The 25,730-nt window shown below is 42.2% G+C and overlaps 1 protein-coding gene across 2 annotated transcripts in view; it reads right to left on the bottom strand.

Moving 5' to 3' along the window:
• Positions 1–25,149, bottom strand: part of DNAJC7 (DnaJ (Hsp40) homolog, subfamily C, member 7) — a 39,006-nt gene extending 13,857 nt beyond the window's left edge. The window contains exons 1-7 of one of the 2 annotated variants that reach the window (XM_006832646.1): positions 24,832–25,149; positions 7,709–7,797; positions 6,876–7,000; positions 6,147–6,260; positions 5,040–5,114; positions 1,350–1,468; positions 486–639 (exon numbers count right to left, since the gene is read on the bottom strand). In XM_006832646.1, the coding sequence (XP_006832709.1) occupies positions 486–639; positions 1,350–1,468; positions 5,040–5,114; positions 6,147–6,260; positions 6,876–7,000; positions 7,709–7,797; positions 24,832–24,908 (753 nt within the window). In that variant the 5' untranslated portion in view covers positions 24,909–25,149. The remainder of the gene's footprint in view (positions 1–485; positions 640–1,349; positions 1,469–5,039; positions 5,115–6,146; positions 6,261–6,875; positions 7,001–7,708; positions 7,798–24,831) is intronic. The other variant, XM_006832647.1, reaches the window with a different exon arrangement.
• Between the last annotated feature and the right edge of the window lie 581 nt (positions 25,150–25,730).

Raw genomic sequence — 25,730 nt, forward strand, 5'->3', positions numbered from 1 at the left:
ACTAAGAGCTGGTGGCCAGGAGGCAGACTTACAGAATGTGCCCTTTAAAGGTGTAAATTGTTATGTATGCCGGAGTATTTTTGTTTGTTTTTTTTAAATCTAAAGTGAATAGAGAGAAATACTGTTAACTGATGGTAAATGGAGGGGATTATAATCATTGTAATGAAACAAGATGTATGATTTGTTGAATGTAAAACTGATGATCTGCCCTATAAACTTTCACTCAATTAATCCACAATAAAAACCTTAATTAAAAAAAAAAAGAAAAAACAGCACACAATTAACTACAAAAAGAACTTGATCCTATTATGATCACATGATCTTACCTTTAGGGAATTAAAAGTGTTCTGAAATAATTTCTACCAAAAGACCACACATCTTTTTGAAATGGGAAATCGTATATTCTAACACCTTCCACTTGAACTATCTTAACAACTCAAAGGGGAGGCTTCCTTTCCCAAACAGATGCGATGCCTAGAACTTACTCTGCAAGCAACGCAGGCCTTCTCATGGTCAGGCGCCATCCTGAGAGCCTGTACAAAGAACTGAACCGCCTTTTCAATACAATCTTCATAATAAAGGCAAAGACCTCGTACATACAGGGCATCTGCATTGGTAGAATCCATTCGTAAGATGTCACTGCAAGAGCAGAAAGGGGCACATTCAGCAGTGGTTTGGCAATTCCCATTACTGCCATCATTTTGGCTATTTTTATATTGACCGTCTTTCTAATACTGGCCTTTCTTCCACAGCGCCACTGGGGAGGTTCAACCACCCACTTTTAGGTTAGTAGTCAAACATCAACCATGTGTACCTCCCAAGGACTTTCTCTTTAATATACATTTTGTGCCTCCTAATCCTTATTGACAGGGGTCAGCAAACTAGAGCCCACGGACTAAATCCTGTCTGTAGGATAATGAGATAAACCTTTATTTTAATAACAGACATAACCATTTCTTTATCTGTTATCTATGACTGCTTTTGTACTATTATGGCAGTGACCTTATGAACTGCAAAGCCTAAAAGAATGACAATCTGACTCGTGGGAGAGAGTTTGCTAACAACCTCTGGAGTAGAAGAACCCAAGGGAAAAGGCTACATTTCAAACCAAACACAACCTCCGTCTGTTCATTCACATGCAGTCCAAATGTGGACTCTATTCCTGTATAACCCTGAAGGTTTTCAAATCAGGTCCAATTTTTATGGCTTTAAACTCCAGGAAGATCTAATCAGCCTTGGCTGGCCTCTCCACAGGGGGCTGTAAAGTAGCTCCTGTTCAACAGAGTTGCCAAATTGTATCAATCCAGTAGAAGCTGCCAACTCCATAGTGAATGGACTTGACTTCATACCTGGCCACAGACTGTGCTTCTGGATAACGACCCAGCATTGCTAGACATTCTGCTTTGAGGATTTTGAAACGATGGCAGGCAGGGGCAAATTCTAGGGCACGATCCATGCAGAAAACCACCTAAGGGGAAGACAAAAACAAACAAGGCTCTTCATCCTAGACTCCAATAATGCCTTCAATTTACAGTTGAATCACAAGCAACAAACTAAAAGCCAAAAGAAGTTTCCTGTGTTCCCTTTTGAGAGCTTAAAATTTTCTAATTCACTTAATTAAACTACTGAAATGAGAGCAGTTGGTCCAGATTGTAAGGATGACAGTAAATCTTTGCTGAGCACTTTTAATATTAACCCATTTAATCCTCACAACAATTCTAAGAAGTAGGTACTATTATTACCCATATTCTACTGATGAGAAAACTAAGGCACCAGGACAGCAAGTCCCTTGTTTAAAATTATCAAAGCTAGTAAATGATGGAAACAGGACTGAGATTCAGAGACTAAGACTCCAGAGCTAGTAACTGTGATCAGCAAGCTAAATTGCCTTCAAAATGAATCATATCCATATTAACTGTGGTTAAAGTTCACATCCTACTAACGTAGACATGCTATTATTTGCTTATTCATCTAATTCATCATACTTACTCTGTTTAGTCTAGGAATGGCAAAAATAACTTGGTACAGGTCTGCTGCTCCCTACATTACTGAAATTGCTCCCAGTTCCGCCCTTCTCTGTGCACAAGCCTCACATCCCATCGAGTACCGTGGTGGCTACTCCTCCCCCATATTACCGCACAGAAATATACCAGTGAAATGTTGTTGTTGTTAAGTGCCGTCGAATCGGTTCCAACCCATAGCGACCCTGTACAGGGTTTCTGAAGGTGTAAATCTTTATGGGAGTAGAAAGCCTCATCTTCCTCCCGCGGAGCGGCTGGTAGTTTCGAACTGCTGACCTTAAGGTTCACAGCCCGATTCGTAACCACTACGCTACCAGAGCTCCTTATACCAGTGAAATAAATAGTTCATGTTAAATGGTTCTGAATAGACTACATCTGATTACTATTACCAACATATTACACTATACAAACCCAAAGCCAAAACCACTCTCCAAATGACTTCCCCAAAATACACAAGGCTAATAAGCTTAAACTTTCAACATCATCAAGAGTATCCATAAATGTTCTCTGAGCTTTCACTTTTGGTTTTTGCTGCTGTTCCTTAGGCTTTTTTTGAGACCTGATTCATATCCTCCCCTAAGAACAAATAACCAAAGGAGAAGTTTAGAGTCAAGGGACACCTATTCCTGCTCAGAATCTGGCCATGGGGATCAGGAAAAGATGAAGTCTGAAAACTTAGAAGCATAAATAACAAGTTTCCATTAACGAGAGATTGGTTAGCTGCCATATATTTAAATAACAGGACACTACAGGGCTTTAAAAAAGAATAAATTCTCCATGTACTAACAAGGAAGACTACTACAACGACTACTAAATGTTTTTTATGATTTCTAGTTTGTTTTTTTTCTCCTTTGAGATGAAACTCACCTAACAAAGTTAACCAAACTTAATGGCATTTAGTACATTCACCATGCTGTGCAATCACCACCTTTTCACCACCTCAAAAGGAAGCCACTTTGTATTAGGCAGTCTCTTCCTATTTTCTGCCCCAGCAATTACCAATCTGCTGTCTCTACAGATTTAAAATTGGTGACTGGGTGTGTCTGCATTCTTTCACTTAGCATATTTTTGAGGTTCATCCACATTGCAACAGGCATTAGTACCTCATTCCTTTTTATGGCTGAATGACAGTCCATTGTTTGGCCATTTAGTTTGTTGCCACCTTCAGGCTATTGTCAGCAGTGCTGCCATTAACATTCCTGCAAAAGTATCTGTATATCTATCAGCTTCAGTTCTTTTGGTTCTATTCCTAAGATACTTTCTAACTTTCGAACCACGAGTGGCATCTTTTCAAAAATACTTTTGTTAAATAAAGATGAGTGTATGTGTGTAGCAGGCAGCATCATGAACTACCTGCTAAGATAGGCTTTCTACAGTGTCACCAGGGATGCTGTCCCTTCAACTGCACAGGTTATTATCCTGGAAGCACTAAGGGTGGGATCAAAACTCAGGAATTAGGGAGATTCAAAACTAATGCTGCCACCTTCCTGACATCCAGAAGAAGATGGGATTCTGCTGGGAGTGAGGACAGTCAGTTAGAGCCTCAGGCTTCTCTCCCACCACCCCCACCTCCTATGACTAAGGACAGCTGCAGGCAAAGAGTATCTTTGTTCCTTCCAAGTTCATCTGGTTCCCCTGCCAGGATCATAATTCCTCATTTGTGACATCACCATGAGCTGGGGGAATAGGAGGAGGGGAGGCTGGAATATCACAAACAGAGGATTCTGTCACAAATGGGATTCTGGTTCCACAGTGGGCAAGCAAGAAGAGAAACCAAAGACTACGTTTCAAGACAAAGCTTTGGCCTATGTAAACCTCAGAGAAAGTGACAGGCGGTGGAATCGCTTTCCAAAGGCACACACATTAAAAACAAAAATACTCAAACACAACTTATGAATCTTACCACAAAGACACTATGGTTATTAACATAAACAAATATATGAGGGGTGCTAATAAGGTAATGCTGGGCCTTTGTATAAACTAATAAAATAGAGTTATTACCAAATATGAGGGGGCTAAAAAGTTTTGTGGTCAAATGGATTGGCAAGATAATCGAATTTTTCCATGAACTTTAATGAGACTTTTGCAGTGTGTGACTTTATAGAACGGTCCTTACTATAACTTGTCAAACATTTTTGGTGCAACTGTGACAGCAAGCACGAGCAAAGTTCCATGTATGACGTAACAACTAACTCCCTTACACAGTACTCACAAACTTCTTTTAAGCAATTCTAAAAAATCTCTCTTTTCTGGCCCATTTATCTTCCCTTTCCTAAAACTCTACAGAACGGTATCTGTAAGTACCATTTAAAAGAGTTGAGAATTATACACAAATTATATATAGTGTATAAAGGTGCCCTGATGGCACTGTAGGATAAGCACTGGTCTACTAACTCTTCCCTATACAGGGTTGCTAGGAGTTAGAACCCACTTGATGGCAGTGGGAATGGGTTACAGAATTATTAGGAACTGTACAGGCATAACCACTGTAGTGGTGGCTATGTGACACCAAGTGGGTTCTGACTCGTAGCACCCTGTACAGGATTCCCAAGGGTGTAAATCTTTATGGGAGCAAGATCTAGAAAAATCCCTAGAACTTTTATACCTTTCCTATTTCAGATTTACAGCTTCTTTGACATGTAAATTTGTAAGAACTATCACACAGCTTCATAAAGGACATAAGATAAAAAAGATGGCAGTGACGGGCTACACCCCCCTTTCATTTAAGGCAGAAGAGTCATCACTCACATAAAATTGGATTATTCAAACCCAGTAATTCCAGCTGGCTTCTCCCTCTATTAACTAACACACTCTGTTAGACTACATAGAAACATTTTCAAGTAACACACATGTTCATGTTTGTTTTTTTGTCTTTATTAATAAAGCCAAATATATTTAAGAAAGCAAGTAACAGCAAAAACAACAAAAGGGTCAAAATCAAGTTAAAGTGATAATTCACTCTAGATCTGCACCTCTGTGAGAAAAAACAGAGGAGACGTCCTCAGAGTTGTACTTTACCTTCCGAAAATCCCGCTTCTCAAAATCCGTTTCAGCTATTTTCTCATACTCTATGACTGCATGAGCATTCTTGAACTATACCGGAAAATCAGATACAGAAAAGTTTCAATGAAGTTCTAGATTAAACAAACACAAAAATCAGTAAGGCCTTGAAGAATTTGTCCTTTCAAAAATATCAAAATCATGGACTTTTCATAAGTCAAGCTTACAACAATGGCAGCCAAGACTTCTTAAAAGCTAAGACCCAACTTTCACCCTCAGGCCAAACTTAAAAGTCAGGAATCCAAGCTTCATGCCTTGATATACAGGGAGCCCCCAGCTTATGCAACTTCATACTTATGTACAACTCATAGCTACAAACTAACCCCTAAAACACCTATTATTTAAAAAATCTAAGGCACATACAAGTGCTAATAACAGCAAATGGACACTACTTTGTGACATGTGTTAAAACAGCATTATTATTATTTTTTGTTGTATTATTACGTCAGAAGTGCTGGTGTGGCACTGTGGCTTAATGCACTAGACTGCAAAGTTGGTTGAGTTGCAAGGTCGGTGGTTCAAGCTCACCAGCCGCTTCGAAACCCTACACAGGGTCACTATGAGTTGGAACTGACTGGATGACACTTAACATTATTATGTCAAAGATGTTTTAGTGTATCTGGAAGTGTTTCTTATACTAAGACAAACACTGGACCAAGTGATGGTAGATATGATTCCTAACTGTTCTTTTGCACAATTTGTCTTTTAAAAAAAAAAAAAAGACTTAAGAATGGAACTTCTTTGTAATCTGGGGACTGCCTGTCCGTCAAATAAAGGCAATGCACTGCCACGTGCTAACCTGAAGTTTTGAGTTTCACACTCTAGGAACATACTGGTTCTGGATGGAGGTGGATGATAGTAGGTAAAATACGTCTTAGTCACTACCAATTTTAATCAGGACCCAACTTTACTTGAATTCTCTAACCTCATTCAATTCAGTTCCTTGAAGCATCTGTCTACCCCCCAGCCATGTAAGAAATTGCCTAATTTTCATAGGTTTTAAATTATTTTTCCCAGATATACTATTATACTGCTTCTTTTGATACAGAGAGGATTCAATTTTACCTCTTGTTGTGCCTGAGTATTTTTGTGATCCAGATCTAGGGCTCTCTGGAAACTTCGACATGCTGCCATGGCATTGCCAAGAGAAAGGTGGCACTTGCCCTCTCGTAGGTGTCCCTGAGAGAAACACAAATAGGGAAGAGAAGGAGCATGAGTAATCAAGCAGAGGGAAATAAACAGCAGTAACAACTCACATACACAAAACCAACGTGGGATGAAAATGGCTAGAGCAGCAGCTCCCAGGGGCGACTCTGCCCCCCATGTACGCTGACTTGTGACTAGGATGTGGAAGGTCACTGTTGCTGGGTGCAGTCAAGTGGATTCTGACTCATGGCAACCCCATGTGACTATGTAGAATGATACTACAGAGTTTTCTCAGTAGTAATCTTCATGAAAGCAGATGGTCAGGGCTTTCTCCTGTGGAGCTACTTGGGTGCCTTTGAACCACCAACCTTTTGTGAGCTGCTGAGGGAGCTTAACCTCTTTACAGGAGCAGATAGCCTCATCTTTCTCCCAAAGAACAACTGTTGGGTTTGAACTGCTAACCTTCTAGTTAGCAGCCTAAAGCTTAACCCATTGTACCATCATCAGATCTAGAAGAGGACCCTATTACAGTGCAAAGGCTAGCCCTCCAGCCAAGAATTATCTGCCAACAGTGCCAGGTTTAAGAAACCTTGGGCTAAAGAACTCAACTGCAGCGATTCAGTCTTCCCCAAATAGCCCTTTACATACCCGGACAAAACTGTCATCCAACCTCACGGACTGCTGTGCATCTCCTAGAGCTTCCTGGAACCTTCCAAGCATCATCAAAGTGGCTGCTCGATTACCATAATAGCTAGCGTTTTTAGGACACATATCTGCAGGGAAGGCAGAAGAATATAAAACAAAGCTTATCATGGATCACTGACTACAAAATTCAAAGGCCATCTCCTCAGAACTATGTTAAGGCAAACAAGAGAGGAATGCTCTCTTCAAAGCTACACCAATTTTTAAAAAACGATTTCAAATGGACAGCAGCAATGATAACAACCAATTTAATTAAAAATCATTTTATATTTAGTTTTGAAATGTATTGAATGTCTTTTTTGGGAGGAGGGTCCAGTATATTTATCTTCTTAAGGAACTGTGCTTTGTGCAATAGAAGGAACTTGTATTTCATGAGTCAAAGATGGGGCGACCACTTGTAAGCATGTAAGTGAGAAAACTGCTAACATGGGATTAAAAATATATTAGCAAATTGAGCATGGGGATGATTGAACCTTAAGTATCTCTAATGGCTATTTTCTAAGATAGGTAATGAATTGTCAAATAGTTGAGATGCGATAAGACCACCCAAAATATTTGGAACTGCCTATAATTTGTCAAAAAATAATTATCAAAAAACTACCTACTTGAGCAAGAAATGGCATCCCTCTTGTATTCTCATTAGGTCAGCAAACCCAAAGGAGTTCACATAACATAACTGTTATCATCAACTCATTAAGTAAAGCGTACCTCGTTTTAGGATCTATTTACAATAACATTCAGCAAATTATTTTCTAGCGTAATCACCAGGTTCCTCTCACCTATGGCTTTTGTATAATAGTTATAAGCTTCATTGTAATCTTTCTTGGCATAGTATGCATTTCCTTGTTCCTTGAAAGACTCTGCTTCCCTAAAAAGGAAAAAGAGGATTGTGTTACTATAAAGATACCTAGGGAATAAATAATTTCTGTAATTCATAGAGTAATTTCTTAGGCATAGGGAGTCAAACGTCAGTGGTATCTTGAAGGGATTCATAGATTGCTGAATAAACTGATGGGCCAAAAGGAGGGGCTAATGAAAGAATCCAAGTTCTTCCGATACTATTTTTTGTCACTTGTTGTTATGTGCCGTGGCGTCGATTCCGACCCATAGTGACCTTGTACAGGGTTTCCAAGGCTGTAAATCTTTACGGGAGCAGAAAAGCCTCATCTTTCTCCCACAGAACAGCTGGTAGTTTCGAACCACTGACCTTAAGGTTCGCAGCCCGATTCGTAACCACTATGCTTTTGTCACTTAGACACATTCAAACTAAATGAAAATCCCTCTTATGTTTCCTGCCCTCCCTTAGGAAAGGAAAATTTAGAGATTCTCTTATAAAGCAACTTAATTCTTTATAAATATGTCCCAAGTGCTGCCTCTACAGCAAACATAAGAAAATTGGCTAGCTACAGGCAATTTCATTCAACGGCAACTGATTTCTTAGTGTGAAACGGGCCATACCCTTTAAGTCTAAAAGACTACTGTATTACAGTGACTCATGAATTTGTCAAGGAGGACAAAAGCAGATGAGGCCAAAGGAAATAAAAGCATGGCATACTGGTGTTTAAGATGGGGGACAAGTTGAGTGACAGCAGAGACTAACAGCTTGGATGACAGGGTTCTATGAGATAGACACAGCAGTGACAGTACTGTACTGGTCCTTCTGCCTGTCACACTGCTGTGAGCATGTACTGCCCCCCTCCCAGTACCCTGTACACCTAACAGGTGGGAGGACCAGAATTTTTCCCTACCTCCTGTCTATCCATTCTAAAAATTGTACTTTCCCTAAGAAACAATGCCACACAAGGTTAAGTCAAAAAGTATTGCTACTGGGGTCCCAGTGCATGAGTTTATTCTAAATAAAACTTGTCTGATCATGTTTCTGCAATGGGTGCAGAAAAGCTCTCAGTGAGACACTGTCTTTATCTCCTTGTTGTATGCCGTCCAGTCAGTTCCACCTCACAGCAACTCTGTACTTGTACAGAAACCTCGCAGTTACCAATTCAGTGCTTATCCTACAGTGTCACACCAGGACTCACCTTAGGGTGCCTTCAAAAATAAAAAAGGTTTTTTTTTTTTGGCTTCCTAGGGGATCTGCTGGCCAGTTAGATGCAAAGCAGAAGTGGAAGAGGTCAGCTCAGCAGGTTACGGAGGCTGTTTTTTAGGATTTCAAAGATTTTGTCACAGGATGATAAGGGCTTATTATGAAAAAGTCACAAGAAAACCAAAAAACACATTGGTGAGAAAACGGCCACAAAAGTTGGGCCAAGGAATTGTTTCCATTATGACAATGCACGTGGTCATCCTTCAAGGGTGGCAAGGGCTGTTCTATAAGAGTTGACTTGGGAAACCTCACCTCAGCCCCACCCTACTGATCTTGGCTCTTCAGACTTCTTTGTGTTCCTAGAACATTTAAAGGAAAACTATGTGAGTCCCTCCACTGTCACTGTCACATGGTGTCAATAGTAGAGCACAGAATTCTTCAAGGCGTTTAGAGAAATGGAAACGCCGTCTTTAGAAGTGTATAGATCTAGATGGAAGAGAAGTCAAGAAGCAACAGCTTTATATTTGACATTTTTGTTCAATAAAAGGTTTGTATGATTTGGTAGCAATATTTTTTACTTACCCTCATATACTGGGAACTACTACTCCTGACCAAGGAACTAGAATCAAATCAAACAATGTCTTAAAAGAAAAATAAGCGCATTAACTTCTATCAAAGGTATCCTAAAGCATCCTACTGACCAACTTGAGTGACACTCAAAGACAATTTTTTATTGAAATAATTAATGCAACACAACAGGGAAGCATTTGTGATATGGAGTATTTGCTCTCATCCATCCTTCCCTCCAAACACACATACAAAATAACCCAGTTCAAGAGTCACTGAAAGTCATAGTGCTTGTCCTTGGAACTGGTATAGTAGTTTACAGTTTGAGTCTATGGACATGGCATTGGGGAGACTGGTGACTAAAATATTTAAGGTTTGTAAACCACCACCTGGTAAAGCTGCCCTACACTTATTGACTTGGTACTGCTTGCCTATTCTTCTCCCTCACAGTCCTGGCCATCCCTACTAACTTGAAGAAAGGAAGAAAATGGAAATGACCTGTAAGTATTGACAGATCAGAACTGCGATCGACACAAATCTGCTTGAGTCATTTTACTACTATCACAATCAGTTGTCATAATGGCACAAAAACCCACCTGCCATGAGAGCTCCTCAAGACCCTAACTATTAGATGTATGTTGTTGTTGGTATGTGCCGTCGAGTTGATTCTGACTCATAGCGACCCTGTACAGGGTTTCAGAGGCTGTAAATCTTTATAGGAGCAGAACACCTCGTCTTTCTCCCGCGGAACAGCTGGTAGTTTCGAACTGCTGATCTTGCAGTTCGCAGCCCGATTTGTAACCACTACGCTAGAGGACCACCTATAATCGTTCTACACGGTGTAAACCTTCCTGTCAGCTAAATTAAGCAAGATTTTTAATTAAACGTAAAGAGCTCTGGTGATGCAGTGGTCAAAGCACTCTGCCACTAACAAATTGCCAGCAGTTCAAATCCATCAGTTGTTTTGCAGGAGAAAGATGAGGGAATCTGCTTCCTTAAAGATTCAATGTCTTTCAGAGCCATTGCCATGCTGCAATGAATTTCGATGACGGGTAAGACTGAGGAATTCGCACTGAATGCCTAAGACAGGCAGCGTCCCTTAAACAAACAATAAGTAAGGGGGAATCTGATGCAGACTGTGCAAACCCGGTCAGGAGGTCAAGACCCTGTGGGCCCAAGTGTTGTTGACCGTCCAAACCATAGGCTCTGAGGATCAGACTTTAGCCACCTAGTAGACATAGCAAACTGTCCCTCATCTGATTATTCAGTAATGCTTGTTAGTAATCTCATACATGAGCCCTGGATATCCACAGACAAATGTAAAAACCTTCCCTAAAATCCGAGACTGTAAATTCCAAAAAGGCAAGTTCCCACAGCCCCCTAAAAAAAAAAAGCTAAAGAGGATAGAGAGAAACACTGTTAACTGATGATATATGGAGGGGATAATAATCAATGTAATGAAACAAGCTATATGAATGGTTGAATGTGAAGCTGATGATGTGCCCTGTAAACTTTCACTCAATCCAAAATAAAACATTTAATTAAAAAAAAAAAAATTACCTAACACAAACTATTAGTAAAGGTTAATAACTGTGATCTCTATTAAAAATAAATGTATTATGAACATTAAAAAAAAAAAATTCAATGTCTTAGCTATCGTAAGTGGCAGTTCTACTTTGTCCTATAGGGTCCCGATGACTCAGAATGGACTTGACCTTGGTGGGTTTGGGGCTATAAAAACTATGAGGGTTTAGGCTACAAAAACTATGAGATCTAGCCCTTTAAGAGCAGACATGCCAAGAGATTTGAAGAAAGGAGTTCCCCAGCACAGGACTTCAGAAGTGGTGAAGAACCAAGAGTTGCAAATTAAAGTAGGCCCAAACTGTACCCGAGAGAATCCAGCCTCCTCTTCAGATGGTTAGTGGCTAAGACTGTACCAATCCGTAAGGAAAACCAGAGGTATCCAGGTACTTAGACATTGTGCCAACAGTAGGAAGCTTTTTAAAGGTGAAATACTCTGTAGAACTGTTGAAGTTGTTGCAGTTGTTAAGTGCTATAATAGCAACCAGGTATAGGGTTCCTGAGGAGCGGCTGGTGACCTGGAACCCCCGACCTGGCAGTTTAAACTGACTTTGCAGTCCAGCACATTAACTGCAGTGCCATACCAGGACTCCATAAATGTTGAAGGGCACCCCTTAATTCCTGAAACACAACTCCCATGGAGACCGAGCTCAGCACTAGCTTCTAATAAAAACCAAAGACTAATTACTGTGGAATATGATTAATAATTAAGAATTATTGCGGTCATGTACTTTTCACACAGATCCAGACAACCAGCCAGCTGTGTTTCATTACCCCCATTTTTCAGAGGAAGAAATTAAAGCTTGGAGGTTAACACGTGCCCAAACTCAGGATGTGAACCCATACCTGTCAGATTCCAAAGCTTGTGCACTTTTTACTATGCTAAGATGTCTCTCTCTCGCTCTCTCTCTCTGGAGTCCTGGTGTGGCGTTGTGGTCTAATGCATCAGACTGCAAAGTTGTTTGAACTACAAAGTTTGTGGTTCAAGCTCACCAGCTGCTCCTTGGAAACCCTATATAGGGTGGGTATGGGTTGGAATCGACTCGATGGCACTTAACAACAACAACAAGATGTCTCTAATGCTATTTATTTATTTATTTTTAAAGTCTCTGTACTGCTAGGAAGAAAATATGGGTAATGAATATAAATTTCCTTAAACTAAGATATGAAATAGTCAGCATATAAAATCCCAGCCTGGAACTGAAACATGGATTTAAACAAACTAAATGACATTCCTAATGATTAATCACAGAAAGAGTGGGTTCCTCTATGTTCTATGCTCCTTTCTCTTTAAGATGCAAGACCTAGTGAACTGGACTTTGCCTCCCCCAAGAAATGCATTTCATTTTAGTAAATGGTGAGTAGATTCCATTCTAGAGCAAACAAAGCAAGTAATGTAGAGTCAGCCCACAGCAGAAAGAACAAGAATTGTGTTGTGACAAAGTTGCCATGTTTTTAACCTCACACTGTACAGCATCAGGCCAGAATTAGCTATTCCCACACAACTGCCTCATGAAAAGGGCTTATTTTCATAGAACTTGGTTGATTAACAGCTGCCTAAACAATGGGCACTTATTGATTTTTAACTAAACGCTTATTTTTTGCCTCCAGGTCCAACTCCCAAAGTGAAGTCCCTTCATTTTGAACCTTCCCACCAAATACAGGACAAGCGTTAGTGAATAGGCTTCACCCTGAGACACCAGCAGAGCCAAGAGTGGACACTTTGGAATCCAGCATAGCAGCAAAGTACTAAACAAGGGTACATTAGGAACAATTCGAGGGTCAAATCCACTCAAGCCATCCCGAGTCTGAGAAAGGCCTTCCTTTCTCAGACTTTTCTCAGACTGCAGGATGAGATGTCAAAGGCACGGGGCTGGAAAAGAGCTGGTTCACACTGGAGCTGAAGGCAGAAAGGTAGTAGCATCTGTCACTCCACTCTCTGCCAGGGCCAATTCAGCTGGCAAAATGTAGTCCATATGATAACCATGTGAGGTGACATGGACCTCCCCAAACATATTAGTACCAAGAAAGGAAGAATTAGTGACATTCACATGGACCAACTGAAAACAAAGGACAGGAGTCCAAAAAGGGACAAAATTAAACTAGGTTATCAGACTAAATCCTGAAATGCAATGTCACAGCAAGACACAGATTTGGCCATAACTGAGTGGATGGCACTATTATCAGTCGTGTATCTCTCTATCACTATTCCCACCCCCCAAATCACTATTACTGAGGAGCTCTGGTAGCATAGTGGTTACGAATCAGGCTGCTAACCTCAAGGCCAGCAGTTCGAAACTACCAGCTGTTCTGCGGAAGAAAGATGAGGCTTTCCACTTGCGTGAAGATTTGTAGCCTCGGAAACCCTGTGCAAGGTAACTATGAGTACTCCACAGTACTAAACAACAACAACATCACTATTAATGGGAGTCCTGGTGTGGCGCTGTGGGTTAATGTGCCAGACTGCAAAGCCATCTGAACTGCAGGTCGGAGGTTCAAGCTCACCAGCTGCTCCTCGGAAACCCTATATAGGGTTGCTATGGTTGGAACAGACTCAACGGCACTTCACAACATCACTATTAACAGTGCTGTATCTCTAGCACTTACACACTCCAGATTTTCAGTGTACTTCCCATGAAGATCCTCACAAATGGCCTCTGAAGTGGCTATAGCAATGTTATCACCACCTATCCTCAATAGAGGCAGAGCCAACTTAAGTCCCTAGGCACTAGATCCTGTTAGTGTCACCGTTTTCGATAAGTACTGAAGAGACCTGGCCTTCCTTTTGACAGACATAAGGAAAGACTGGCTTGCTATTTTAAAATGTATTTCTTAATTTTTAAAAGAAAGAACCTAGCAGTCAAAAAACTACAGCTTGGAAAACCAGCTTTTTCATCCAACATAAACATTAAAATCTGTGTATCTTCTGATCATCCAATTACACATTCTCTGTCTCCTAATTTAGCATTCATTCATCACTGATGCTAATTACTCCAACACACACTGCCAAGGGAGTAATTTGGTATCATACAGGTCTTAGCAGGGCTCAATATCATGTGATCAAATCAAACTACTTAGGTTTAGATTGTCAGCCAACTTTGCACATTTACAGCTCAGCGAAATTAAAAACACATTAAAACACCATAGTTGATATTACGACGTATCCCAAATTAGATGCCCTATAAAAATTCCCATTTTCTCTCTAAATATTTCCAAATTGAACACTTAAGCAAGATCTTTACCTCAGGCCAACTAGTCTTTTAGAAATTATTCAGCAACTTTAGTCTATCTCCACTAGTTGGTGGTTATTTTTTAAATGCCCTTAAACATGGTTGGTTTAGCTGGAATTGCTTGGTAATACATAGGTAAGTCAAAAAATATTGCTACTAGGGTTCCAGCTCATACATGCATGGGTTTATTTCAAACTTCAAACACAACTTGTTTAAACATGACTCTGGGACCAGTAATCTTGTAAGGATGCTTTAAAAAAAAAAAAAAGGTCTGATCAAAAGAGTAGCTTCCAAAGGGTTCTGATGAGCTAGATATAGTCAAGGTAGAAAGATCAGCTCGGAAGGTTAGGGAGCTTGCCTTTTGAGATTTCCAAGGGGTCTTTTTTTTTTTTAAGTTTTTATTGTGAGGTTTACATGGGAGAACATCAGTTTTACCTTCATCCTTTCATATTTCGTTTCATTGCAATGATTACAACCCCCTCCATGCATCATCAAATAACCAAAGGGTACACCCCACAGGCCCGCCCCCTTGGCCATCAACACACAGCCCCTCTCCCTCCCTGAGTTCAGAGTCCCCAGCCGCTCTGCTCCTTCTGTCTACACAGTCTCTGTCTCTATCCCTGGCAACACTGCCTCTCTGGGTAGGGTCCCACTCTCTGCTCTTCTCACTTGATGGTCCCAGGGACCTCCACTCCTGGGCTACAAAATCAATCACTCCCCTCCTTTTGTCAAAAAACATCTACCTCTATATTTCCTACACTCACAGTCAGTTCTGATGGCAATTATTCACTACTGCACCACAAGAGTCTTATCCCCATTTTCTTTCACCAGCCTGGTCCCAACAGATTGGAAGTCATTCAGTGGAGATTCTACCTTCCCCCGCCCTGTCTGGAACTAGGCACTCTCTTGAAAGCTTGTAAGCCAGTCACTTCTTGCCTTTATTTGTTGTTGTTAAGTGCCATCGAGTCGGTTCCGACCCATAGCGACCCTGAACAGGGTTTCCGAGGCTGTAAATCTTTACGGGAGCAGAAAGCCTCCTCTTTCTCCCGCGGAACAGCTGATAGTTTCGAACTGCTGACCTTACGGTTTACAGCCCGATTCATAACCACTATGCTACCAGAGCTCTTGCCTTTATAGCCCCCCCCCCCATTTTGAGTAGCCAATGTCTAAGTTGCTCATCCCTGTCAACCCTGTGGGTGGGGAGTGATCCTCACTGTAAAGATTTGTTCCCTTTTTTGAGCTACTACATCTATTGTTGTTGTTGTTAAGTGCCGTCGAGTCGGGTCCGACCCATAGCGACCCTGTACAGGGTTTCCGAGGGTGTAAATCTTTACGGGAGTAGAAAGCCTCATCCAATTGCAGTTCATCAAATTGCAGCAGGTTACTCTTTTTTTCTTCTTTTAGTCGAGTTCTGATTATCCAGTCATCAAAGCTAGGTCAAGTGGGTACTATCTGCAAGTATGGGTGTTCTTATGCATCTCCACTCACTTCACATCAGCTGGACGCTTCACTTTCTGCTCTAGTCCTGTGTGGCCATGTCACTTGCCTCTGGGCCTAGGAGTCCCCGGGTCTTGCCATACTGCTGGCCATCCAGGTCTCCACCAGGGTTCACAGGAGTCTACTGAATGTGGTCGGACTTAGCTCGCAACTTCATTGCTGTTTTTTCCCCTCTTACCCTATCAGTGACCAACGTGGTCACTAGCCAGACCACCTGCCTGATCATGTATTCCCCTTGAGTCTCAGTCTTGGAAGGGAGTTTGCTCTGAGGGGTCTCGACCACTTGCCTTGATGGCTCCCGGGCGAACAGCTTACTTGTTCTTGTAGTAATCAATCAGAATGCCATTATTGTTTTGGATTTTTCCTGCTGGTCTTTCTTTCACGAAGTATCTTCTGTTCTTCTAGTCGCTCCAGGCTGGTCTATTTGTCCTTTCCAGTGGGAATTTCCTACCTTAGATGATTCTGGATGGGGTTCTGGATTCCACTTACGGTCTTATGCAATGTAAAGGCTCCAGGGGAAGCCTCTTTCACTGGGCAACTTCAAGCCCCCTTTAAGGTATTCCAATCAGTTGTAGGCTGAAGACAGACTTACAAGCTTTCTGTAGTGATGTCTCTGGCTATTCTTTTCTTCCCCTCTGAAGTGTCTATTTCACAATGGTAGGCAAGGGAAACCAAGATTCAAAAGACAGCCAAGCATCTTAACACTATTCCCCTTTTTTACCCCTTCAAACCATGCCTCAATCCCAAGGGGTCAACTTGAGAGATTTTTCTCAAAGGACACAGGATGATCATGGGGTTTATTATGAAGTTTTAAGACAATTAAACTGCACGGGTGAGAAAAAGGCTAGAAAAGTTGCACCAAGGAATTTTTCCCCAACATGACATGTGCCTGCTCATTCTGCGAGGGTAGCAAAGGCTGTCCTATGAAAATTTCCTTGGGAAACCTTACCTCAATCACCCTACAGACCCATTCTTATCCCTTCAGACTTATTTTTGGTCCCCAAAATCAAAGAATATTTAAAGGAATACAATTTGAGTCAAAACTGAAGTTTTGATGTGGTGCAAATTGCAGAGTGCTGAATTCTTTGGGGAAGAGTTAGAAAAATGAAAGCATTGCTTTCAGAAGTGTATAAACCTAGATGGATGATGTGTGAAGAATAGCTTTACATTATGATATTTTAATAAAGGCTTTTACGATTTTGTAGCAATACTTTTTTATTTATCCTGTTTTTGTAGATTATTTTTAAAAAATGAGATTCTTCATCATCTTTACAGTACCATTTGAAGATTCACTCTAGCACAGGGCATGAAAAAGAAAGACTAACTCGGCTTCACTACCCTGTAACATTTGCAAGCTAAGAAATACAGATTAGATTTTTTATATGACAAAAAACACAGCACACTACTTTTAATTAATTCAAGTATTTGGCTATATTAATACATTTTTATAAAGCTGAACTCTTTCAAAAGCATTAATAACAGTTTAGATCAACAGATGCAACAGCTTGAATAAGTTTTTTCTTTTTATGCATACTCAATGCCACTCCTAAAAGTGGAAGAGAAATCCAGTTTTGCTAAAATTACAACTCCGAATACAGTGATTTATTTTACTAGAGCAGAGCTATGTTTGTTGTTGCGTGCTACGGAGACAATGTTGACTCAGAGTGCGCTATATGACAGAGCAGAACTGCTCCAGAGATCATCTTTATGGGAGGAGGCTATCAGGTCTTTCCTCCCACTGGTGAGCTCTACTATCAGGTAGATAGATAGTAGAATCCTCAAACCACCAACCTTTCAGAGTACTTAACCAATGTGCCACCATGACTCCTTAAAGACGTTAAGTTTAGGAACCTCTGATTTGATTATTAGGTGCCACCGAGTTGATTTCTAAGCACAATAAAACAAAAGGTAAATTGTTACGCTTCAAGAACCCATTGCTGCTGCCACTGTGCCAATCTACCTCTTTAGGGTCTTCCTCTTTCTCGCTGACCCTCTCTAATTTACTGAGCATGATGTCCTTCTCTAGGGACTGGTCCCTTCTGATAATATATTCTGAGTATGAGAAGCAAAGCCTTGCCATCTTGGCTTCTAAAAAGCATTGTGGCTACAATTCTTCCAGTACAGATTTGTTTGTTCAGTCATGGTATTTTCAGTATTCTTCTGCAACACCATAACACAAATGCATCAGTTCTTCTATGGTCTTCCTTATTCACTGTCCAACTTTCACATGCATATAAGGCAACTGAAAAAACCATAGTTTGGGGCAGGTGCATTGCACCCTTAGTCCTTAAACTGATGACTTTGCCCTTGAACACTTTAAAGCGATCTTAATTTGCTTAATGCAATACGTCATTTGATTTCTTAGCAACTGCTTCCTTCCCTGAGTGTTGACTATGGATCCATGCAAAACAAAGTCTTTGACAACTTCAATTTTGTCTCCATTTATCATGTTATTTATTGGTTCAATGGTGAGGATTTTTTTCTTCTTTACATTGAGGTGCAATCCATACTGACGGCTGTTTTTTGGAGACTGTTTTATTGGCAAGAAGACCCTTAGAAAAAGAATCTTTCCATTTTTATTCCCAGAGATTAAGGTTATCAATCGACAATACTTCAGATCCTTCATGAGTCAAATATGCTTTACTGTTGTTGTCAAATGTGGTCAAGTCGGTTCCAACCTATAGTGACCCTGTAAATTTCCGAGAAGTGGTTGGTGAGCTTGAATGAACCGCTGACCTTGCAGTTCAAACCGACTTTTCAGTCTAGCGCATTAACCTATAGTGCCATACCAGGACTCCAAGCATGCTTTGTTGCTGTTGTTGTTATATGCTGTGGAGTCGGTTCCGACTCATAGCTACCCTATACAGGGTTTCCGAGGCTGTAAGTCTTTACGGAAGCAGAAAGCCTCAACTTTCTCCCGTGGAGCAGCTGGTAGTTTCAAACTGCTGACCCTGAGGTTAGTAGCTCAATTCGTAACCACTACGCTACCAGAGCTCCTTAAATATGCTTTATGCACTATTAAATATACTCCTTCCAGAACATTACCCTTACTCTATGATTATTGTACCTCTTTTCATTTATTCAGTCAAATTTACTAGTTGTATGTTGATCTAGAAATGTCCTCCACCCTTCAGAATTTCCAGGCCCTTGGCCAATCTCAGAGTCGAAATTCCTTCCTCCTTCCACAGTCAACGACCTCTTGTCCCCAGTGGCATGTCACAGTGCCTGCTGCATGTACTCTGCTTGACCTTCATGACAGAAAAGAATAAGGGGCCCAAGAACTGGACTTCTAGTATACCTTACCAAAAGCAAGTCGGTCAGTTTCTTTATCTATTATTTAAGGATGAAATATTAATTTAAGCTTTACATAGATAAGTGGAAGGCTTAAGTGGCTTGGAACAATGCCACAAACATGTGAGCGCCTGCCAAATGCAAGACACTACATACTGAGTGCAAACAGAGGAAACAGGGTGGGCTCTATCCCACTGTTATCTGTTGGCACTCAGCTTCCTTTACCCAATTTCTTATAGGAAAACGAGCTTCTGTTTTCACATTAAAGCATAACACCCTCCCTGCTTCTGTCTTTACCCCTTCTCAAAGAAAGATGGAAGGCATGAGACAAAGGGGATTAAGAAAATTCATTAACACCCCAATTTAAATTGTCCTATGATATTTAGGAAAAGCCTTACCAGTGGTGACCCAAGAGGCACCATGGGAAGACACAGACACAGCTTACAGGAGGCAGCAGCACTCTCTGCTGCCAGGAGGAGGGAAGGACACCACACCGGGCAGCAGGCTGGAAGTGGCTATGTCTTAGTCAATGGGGGAGGCAACCAACCAATCAAATTTTTCCTTCCTGACAGAAATCCAATCACTGCAGGCAGATGGATATTCAAGTTGCAATAGCTTACCAAACTATAAATTTTAAACTTTACTCTAGTTCCTTAAATGGGAAGGGCCACAATGTGTGGTATCTACCTAACATTCACTTAACAAAGGAGGAGAGATACTGCTTCTGAGAAAACCAGCTTCCCTAAAGATACAGTGAAGGACAAAAGTCACTGCAAAAAGAGCCAGAGGTCTGTTTACCAAACCTCCCCATAAGGCAAAGGGCAATCCCTCAGGTTACAAACATCTGACTTGAGACAAGTAACTCTTATAAAGCAAAAAGCCAAACCCACTGCCATTAAGTCAATTCCGATTCATAGCAACCCTATAGGAGAGAGAACCTATAGGTTTTCCAAGGCTGTAAATCTTTATGGAAGTAGACAGCCTAATCTCTCTTTCATGAAGAGGCTAGTAGAACTGAACCACCAAGATAATAAAAATTTAAGGTACGTGGTTCTTAATAACAGACAGACACTACTTTGCAACATATCAAAACACTATTTTAAAAACAACACTATTATTAGACTCATATACTAAGATAAACAGTTGACTGACATTCAATACGCATTGTCCCTTACCTAACTGCTCTGATTTAAGTACAAATTTGAACTCTTTTACAATCCAGCTGCCCATATTTTGACCTTCTACATTAGAATCAAAAAAGGAAGCTAATACTCTGTTGATTTACAATCTGGCCTCCCTACACAAACTGTCCAGTCACATGCTAATAGAAAACTAGGCCTCAGAATCAGAATCAGACCTTGAGAATCAAAAGCTTCAACTGCTCACAGACCTACCAAGAGGGGAGTAAACATAGGAACTATCATTTTGAGCTGGTTGGGAAAGAGAAAAATTGTCAATCCAATAAATGAATAAGACTACAACCTCCCTGAATCACGCTTTGACTGTTGAAATTCAGATAAAATCAAAAACAATGCCACTGTTATGGAGTCAATTCCGACCCATAGCGACCCTTTAGAACAGAATAGATCTGCTCCCTAGGATTTCCAAAGCTGGAAATCTTTATGAGACAAGAAAACTTTCCTTATCTAGCTTTCTCCCACTGAGCACCTGGTGAGTTTGAATCACTGACCTTGCAGTTAACAGTTCAATGCTTAACCCATGGCACCACCAGGGTTTCCATGAAATTGGTAGTTTAAAGGATTACCTGGAACGACCTCTAAGGAACTTCCACATCACTCAGCACTGGAGAACCGGGAGCAAACATTAGTTAAATAAGGGGAAAATGGGCTCTCAAGGGGCCTTTGCAGCAGGCCACAAGGCATCTAGGCAGTCGCTGACCATTATTCTCCTACTGAAAAAGAGTAAAGGCAGGTAGATGCCCAGTACTCGGCTTTAAAAACTTTTTAAAAGTACTAGTTTCAATGACTAAACTAATCTCTGATTGGCTGGAATGAACAACAGGGCTAGCCCTTAAGCCAATCAGAGTTCTGGTCGTTGGGAACTGACTAGATACCAGAGCAACTGCCACTCACTTGGCCAAAACTTAAATAAAAATTACTCAGCTTACTCAGCTCTGGGTAATAGGTGGGTCTGAATCTGAGCAGTAAAGAAGACAGAAGCCCTTCCGTGGTACACTATCTTTGCTCCAGTTACCCTGTTTAGCTAACATGTTTGCCATTTAATAGTGGTGGTGGTGGTGGTATGTCCTGGAGTCAGTTCCCACTCATAGCAACCCTGCATAGGGGGTCCGACTGAGGCTGTAAATCTTTACAGGAGCAGAAAGCCTCATCTTTCTCGCACCACTTTAACAGTAGCAGGATTCAATTAATTTGCTGGTATTCAGGATTCTGTATTCCTAGACTTAGCCCTTTCTTACCATGACTCATTTGTCCCATCTTCCATTTCTTCATGGCTGATCCTACACTTGTGTAAGCCGTCAAATCGACTCTGACTCATGGTGACCCTATGTGATGGAGGAGAACCACCCCCACAGAATTTTCTTGGCTGCAATCTTTACAGAAGCGATGCTCCAGGGCCTTCTCCTGAGGAGCCACTGGGTAGTTTGAAATGCCAACCTTTTGGTTAGCAGTTGAGCATTTAACCATTTGCACCACCATGGGTTCCTGACACCACACTTAATAGTAGACCAAAATCAAAATGAAGGCTGAGAGTAATGTTTCTCAATGATTTGGATTCCAAGTCCAAGAGAAATTTCTATTCAGCTTTAATAAAATGTGTAGCTGCTTACCCTGGAGCTTCAAAAAAAAAAAAAGGATATGAAAGAAGAAGGGAAAAGCATCCCCACAAGCTTTTGGGCTAAATAAGGCCACGGAACTCCAAAATCCTTTAAGATGCACCTAACAAAGAACTACAGCTGACCTTAGGATATTCAGTTCTTCCTACAGCAAATTAGAGAGATGAAAGGAGGAAAATCCTAATCCACAAAGATTTCGCAATACTGAGGTACCAAGACAAAAGGCCTAATAATTGTTCTTACTTGGTTCCATCAGGATAACAGATACAGAGAAGATGACCAATTTAAGGAAAACTACATCCTGACTCCTAAGTCTGTGGACTACACTGGTTCCTTCAGGCCCAATGTCCAGTCACTGGTAGGTATATATATGGCAGGGCAGAAAAATGTTTCCCCTATTGGTGCTCAGTTTTTGCAAAATAAAAACTACCTAGAGAAACCAAGCTGCTCCCCAGCCCAGGGACTATAACCAGAAAGTTGAAACTAGACAGGACAGCATCCATTTCAGCCACTATTCACATATAAGGTAGTCAGCAACTTCCCAGGAAACGGTAAAGCTAATACTGTAAATTATTTGAAATTTAAGACTTCTGAAATTTCACACTTAGCCTCCTAGGTAGTTTTATTTGCTCTGGTAGGCACAGAGAAACAATTTTCATACACAGAACTCTGATTTTTTTTTTTTTTTTTTTTGAGTGCCAAATAAGACATTCTTTAGCCTCTCAGTTGCTATGAGAGAAAAGGATTTTGTCAAGAATGGCAGGCAAAAAGGCAAAAAAAAAAAAAAAGACGTCCATGTCTTTTCTCAAGAGAGACACTAAAGCTGAAGATAAGGTATGTATGTGGCCTTTGAGCATGCTTGCAACCATGACATCCTATGTCTTGAAAGCACCTCTCATGTTGTCCCCTCTGGCAATTTAGCAGCAGTATGTCCTTGAGCCAAGATGTGCAGAAATTAAGACTCCTTGCTGGACTCTTCACATGTTGGACTTCACAAAAACCACCCAAGAGACCCATCAACTTCTTTGTCTCCAAGTGAACTGGTAGTAGCACTGTAACAAGATACAGGAACCAGGAACGGGGCCAAAAGACTCTGAGCCAGCCAGATGGTAAAAGGGCACTGGGAAGGGCTATCCCTGTCCTGGGTCAAGGCTACACAGGAGGACCCCAGGAAACGTGAAAAATGTTAATCACCTCCCTTTCAAGCTTCTAAATCCCCACTACAGTTCCAGCCTAGGAAACCTATACATATGCAAGGCTTTGTGTGTGTGATGTTAACTAATCCTAAATTAAAGAGTTAAACTGTGATTTTTTTTAAGGAAAAAGATTTGCTTTCCTTGATAGGGGATTTTAAAGTGGTTCAAATTGCAGAGTCCCTACATTTAGTAGGATGCATTTTTTTAAATGACACATAGACCAAAAAACCACAGAATTCCTTCCCAATTCAAGCAAATCTTTATAGAAGTCTGTTTCTATAAAACATAGGGTACTGTCTTCCATTTTGCAATTCCTTAGTAATGTACATGAGCTGAGCTGAGCTGATCAATGCTGGGAAGATTTAGGAAAAAAACTCAAAACTCCGAACAGTGAGAGAAACTGGACCCCACTATGGTGCCTTCTCTGATAGCCCAGTTGTTGTTTGCCATTAAGTGCCAATGAGTCGGCCAGGGACCTACCAAATTCTGTCAAGTCTGGCTATGGCTGTTGTTGTTGTTAAGTGCCCTCCAGTCGGTTCTGACCCATAGTGACCCTATACAGGGTTTCCGAGGCTGTAAATCTTTATGGGAGCAGAACGCCTCATCTTTCTCCCTCGGCTGGTAGTTTCGAACTGGCTATGGTAACTTCCCCTAAACGTGGTAACTAGTCATTCTGTCTCAATGAGTTCCTCTATGTTTCTAACTTGTGGGAATCTCAGAATCCTGGTTTCACATGTCATTAACTAATTCTACAGCCACCGCGAATCACCCAAACTGAAGGCATCACAGCTTTGGCATAAAGATGTGGGCAGGAGGCTGTAGGCACTGTAGTCAGTCCTGAACAGAGGATCAAAAGAACTTGCAGGTCATAAGGAGAGGGCTCCAAACTTCTAGAACCTTTTCTGTCAAGTCTGTTTTAATTTTAGAACTAGTATGATTTTCCACCACGGTTCCAAGCCCACTTCCAATAAGCTGCCCTAGCTGTAGCCAGAATCTAGAGTGTTCTCGAAAAGCACTCATTCAGCAGCTCCTGGGCAAGTTGGGTCTGGCACTCTCGAGTCACTGCAGCTGCCCAGCAGTGCCAACAGCGCCCGGGTAGTGGCCTGCCTTTGCTGCTTAATTTAAGAAAGAAGAGACTTGAAGGACTTGTGGCATATGCGGCTAGCCCCTTCCCTTCCATCATCTGCCATTTCTGGCAGTGGGTGCAAGCTGACCAGATCACCGTCGACCCCCGACTCCGGCCACTGGGATATAATTAGTGATCTTAGGAAGTGGGGAGAACGAGGGCTCTGGAAATGCAAATTACTAACAGAAAACAATACACAGAAGTTAACCAGAGAAGGTGGAGGTCCCCGGGCGAAGTGAGGAAGTCGTCATCGTCGCCTACCCGACCCCGTCACACACTTCTGAGGCCCCCTCGGAGATGTGGCCTCTAATCGTTCAGACCACCTTGCTCCCAGATGGACAGCAAGGCGGCGTCTCAGCTCCCCGCGCCAGACGGAAGCTGAGAGGAAGGTCGACCCCTAGAGTGCCCCTTCAAAGGGTCCATCCGGACCTGATCTCAGATGCCAGGGGGGGGCGTAGAGGGCGGGGCATTGCCTCAACAGCTGGGGGCTGCATCATGGCAGGGACCGGTTTCCCTGAGTGGTGGAGCTAAAGCTCCACTACCCTGGCACCCGGTTACCTCTTCGCCTCTTCGTCGTCGAGCAGCTCCGGCTCGGTCGCCGCCATTACCACATCGCACTCCGCGGCAGCCGCCATCTTACCGCCGGGACCAAAGAGCCGGGTGGGAGGCGGGTGGTGAAGAGCACTTCCGGCCGGAGCATCGAGCAGCTCAGCAGCGCTACGCCCAGAGGGGCTCCCGCGGGCTCGTCTACCAGCGAGAGGCTCCGCTTGGGGCCAGAGCGGCCTCCCTCCCCCGGAGGTCCATGTTGGTCTTCGCGCTGGAGGCGCCCATGGACGGCTCCTGTACGTAGGGGGCGCCACTTTGCCCGTGGGACGGAAGGAGATGCAATAGGTTGTCCCTCCTCCAGGCCTTGGCTTTGCTCAGGGTTTCAAGGACCTCACTGCCATAGCTAGCAACTTCCAACCCTAGAGAGTCGCCTGTAAGGATCTAGGGAATCTGGGCTAGGTAGGGATCAGATTACCCAGGACTCTGGGATTAAGAGCCCCCAGTACTACCTTCCCGACCTTGGAGAGTGTCCAGAGCTTCCTCCCTGGAAAGGCAAGAAGAGATACTTTGAGCCCAGTTCCCCAGCTTTCATCGGCCCTTGGAAGCCCTGCCCAACGAAGCCAGGGGAACGCAGGGCGTCTTCACCCCGCACCTTTCATCCCCTTAGGATCTCCAAGCACCAACTGGTTCATCACCCCAATGACGCTGGCCCTTTTACGAGACTGCTTTCATGTCAGCCGCCTGGGAGTGCCATCTCAGCATTAAGCCCAGGGAGGGTGGCAAGGCGCCCCAGACCCTGCCCTGGAGTTTATAAGGTACCTCATGGGGTGAGGTCCTTGCTCCACAGTGTCCCCAGGGCTCCCACCCCTCTTATAAATTCCCGGCTCAGCACGCTTGTTTTGCTGAATGCA

The sequence above is a fragment of the Chrysochloris asiatica genome, unplaced genomic scaffold (genome assembly GCF_000296735.1).
Source record: "Chrysochloris asiatica unplaced genomic scaffold, ChrAsi1.0 scaffold00007, whole genome shotgun sequence".
Classification (NCBI taxonomy): Eukaryota; Metazoa; Chordata; class Mammalia; order Afrosoricida; family Chrysochloridae; genus Chrysochloris; species Chrysochloris asiatica.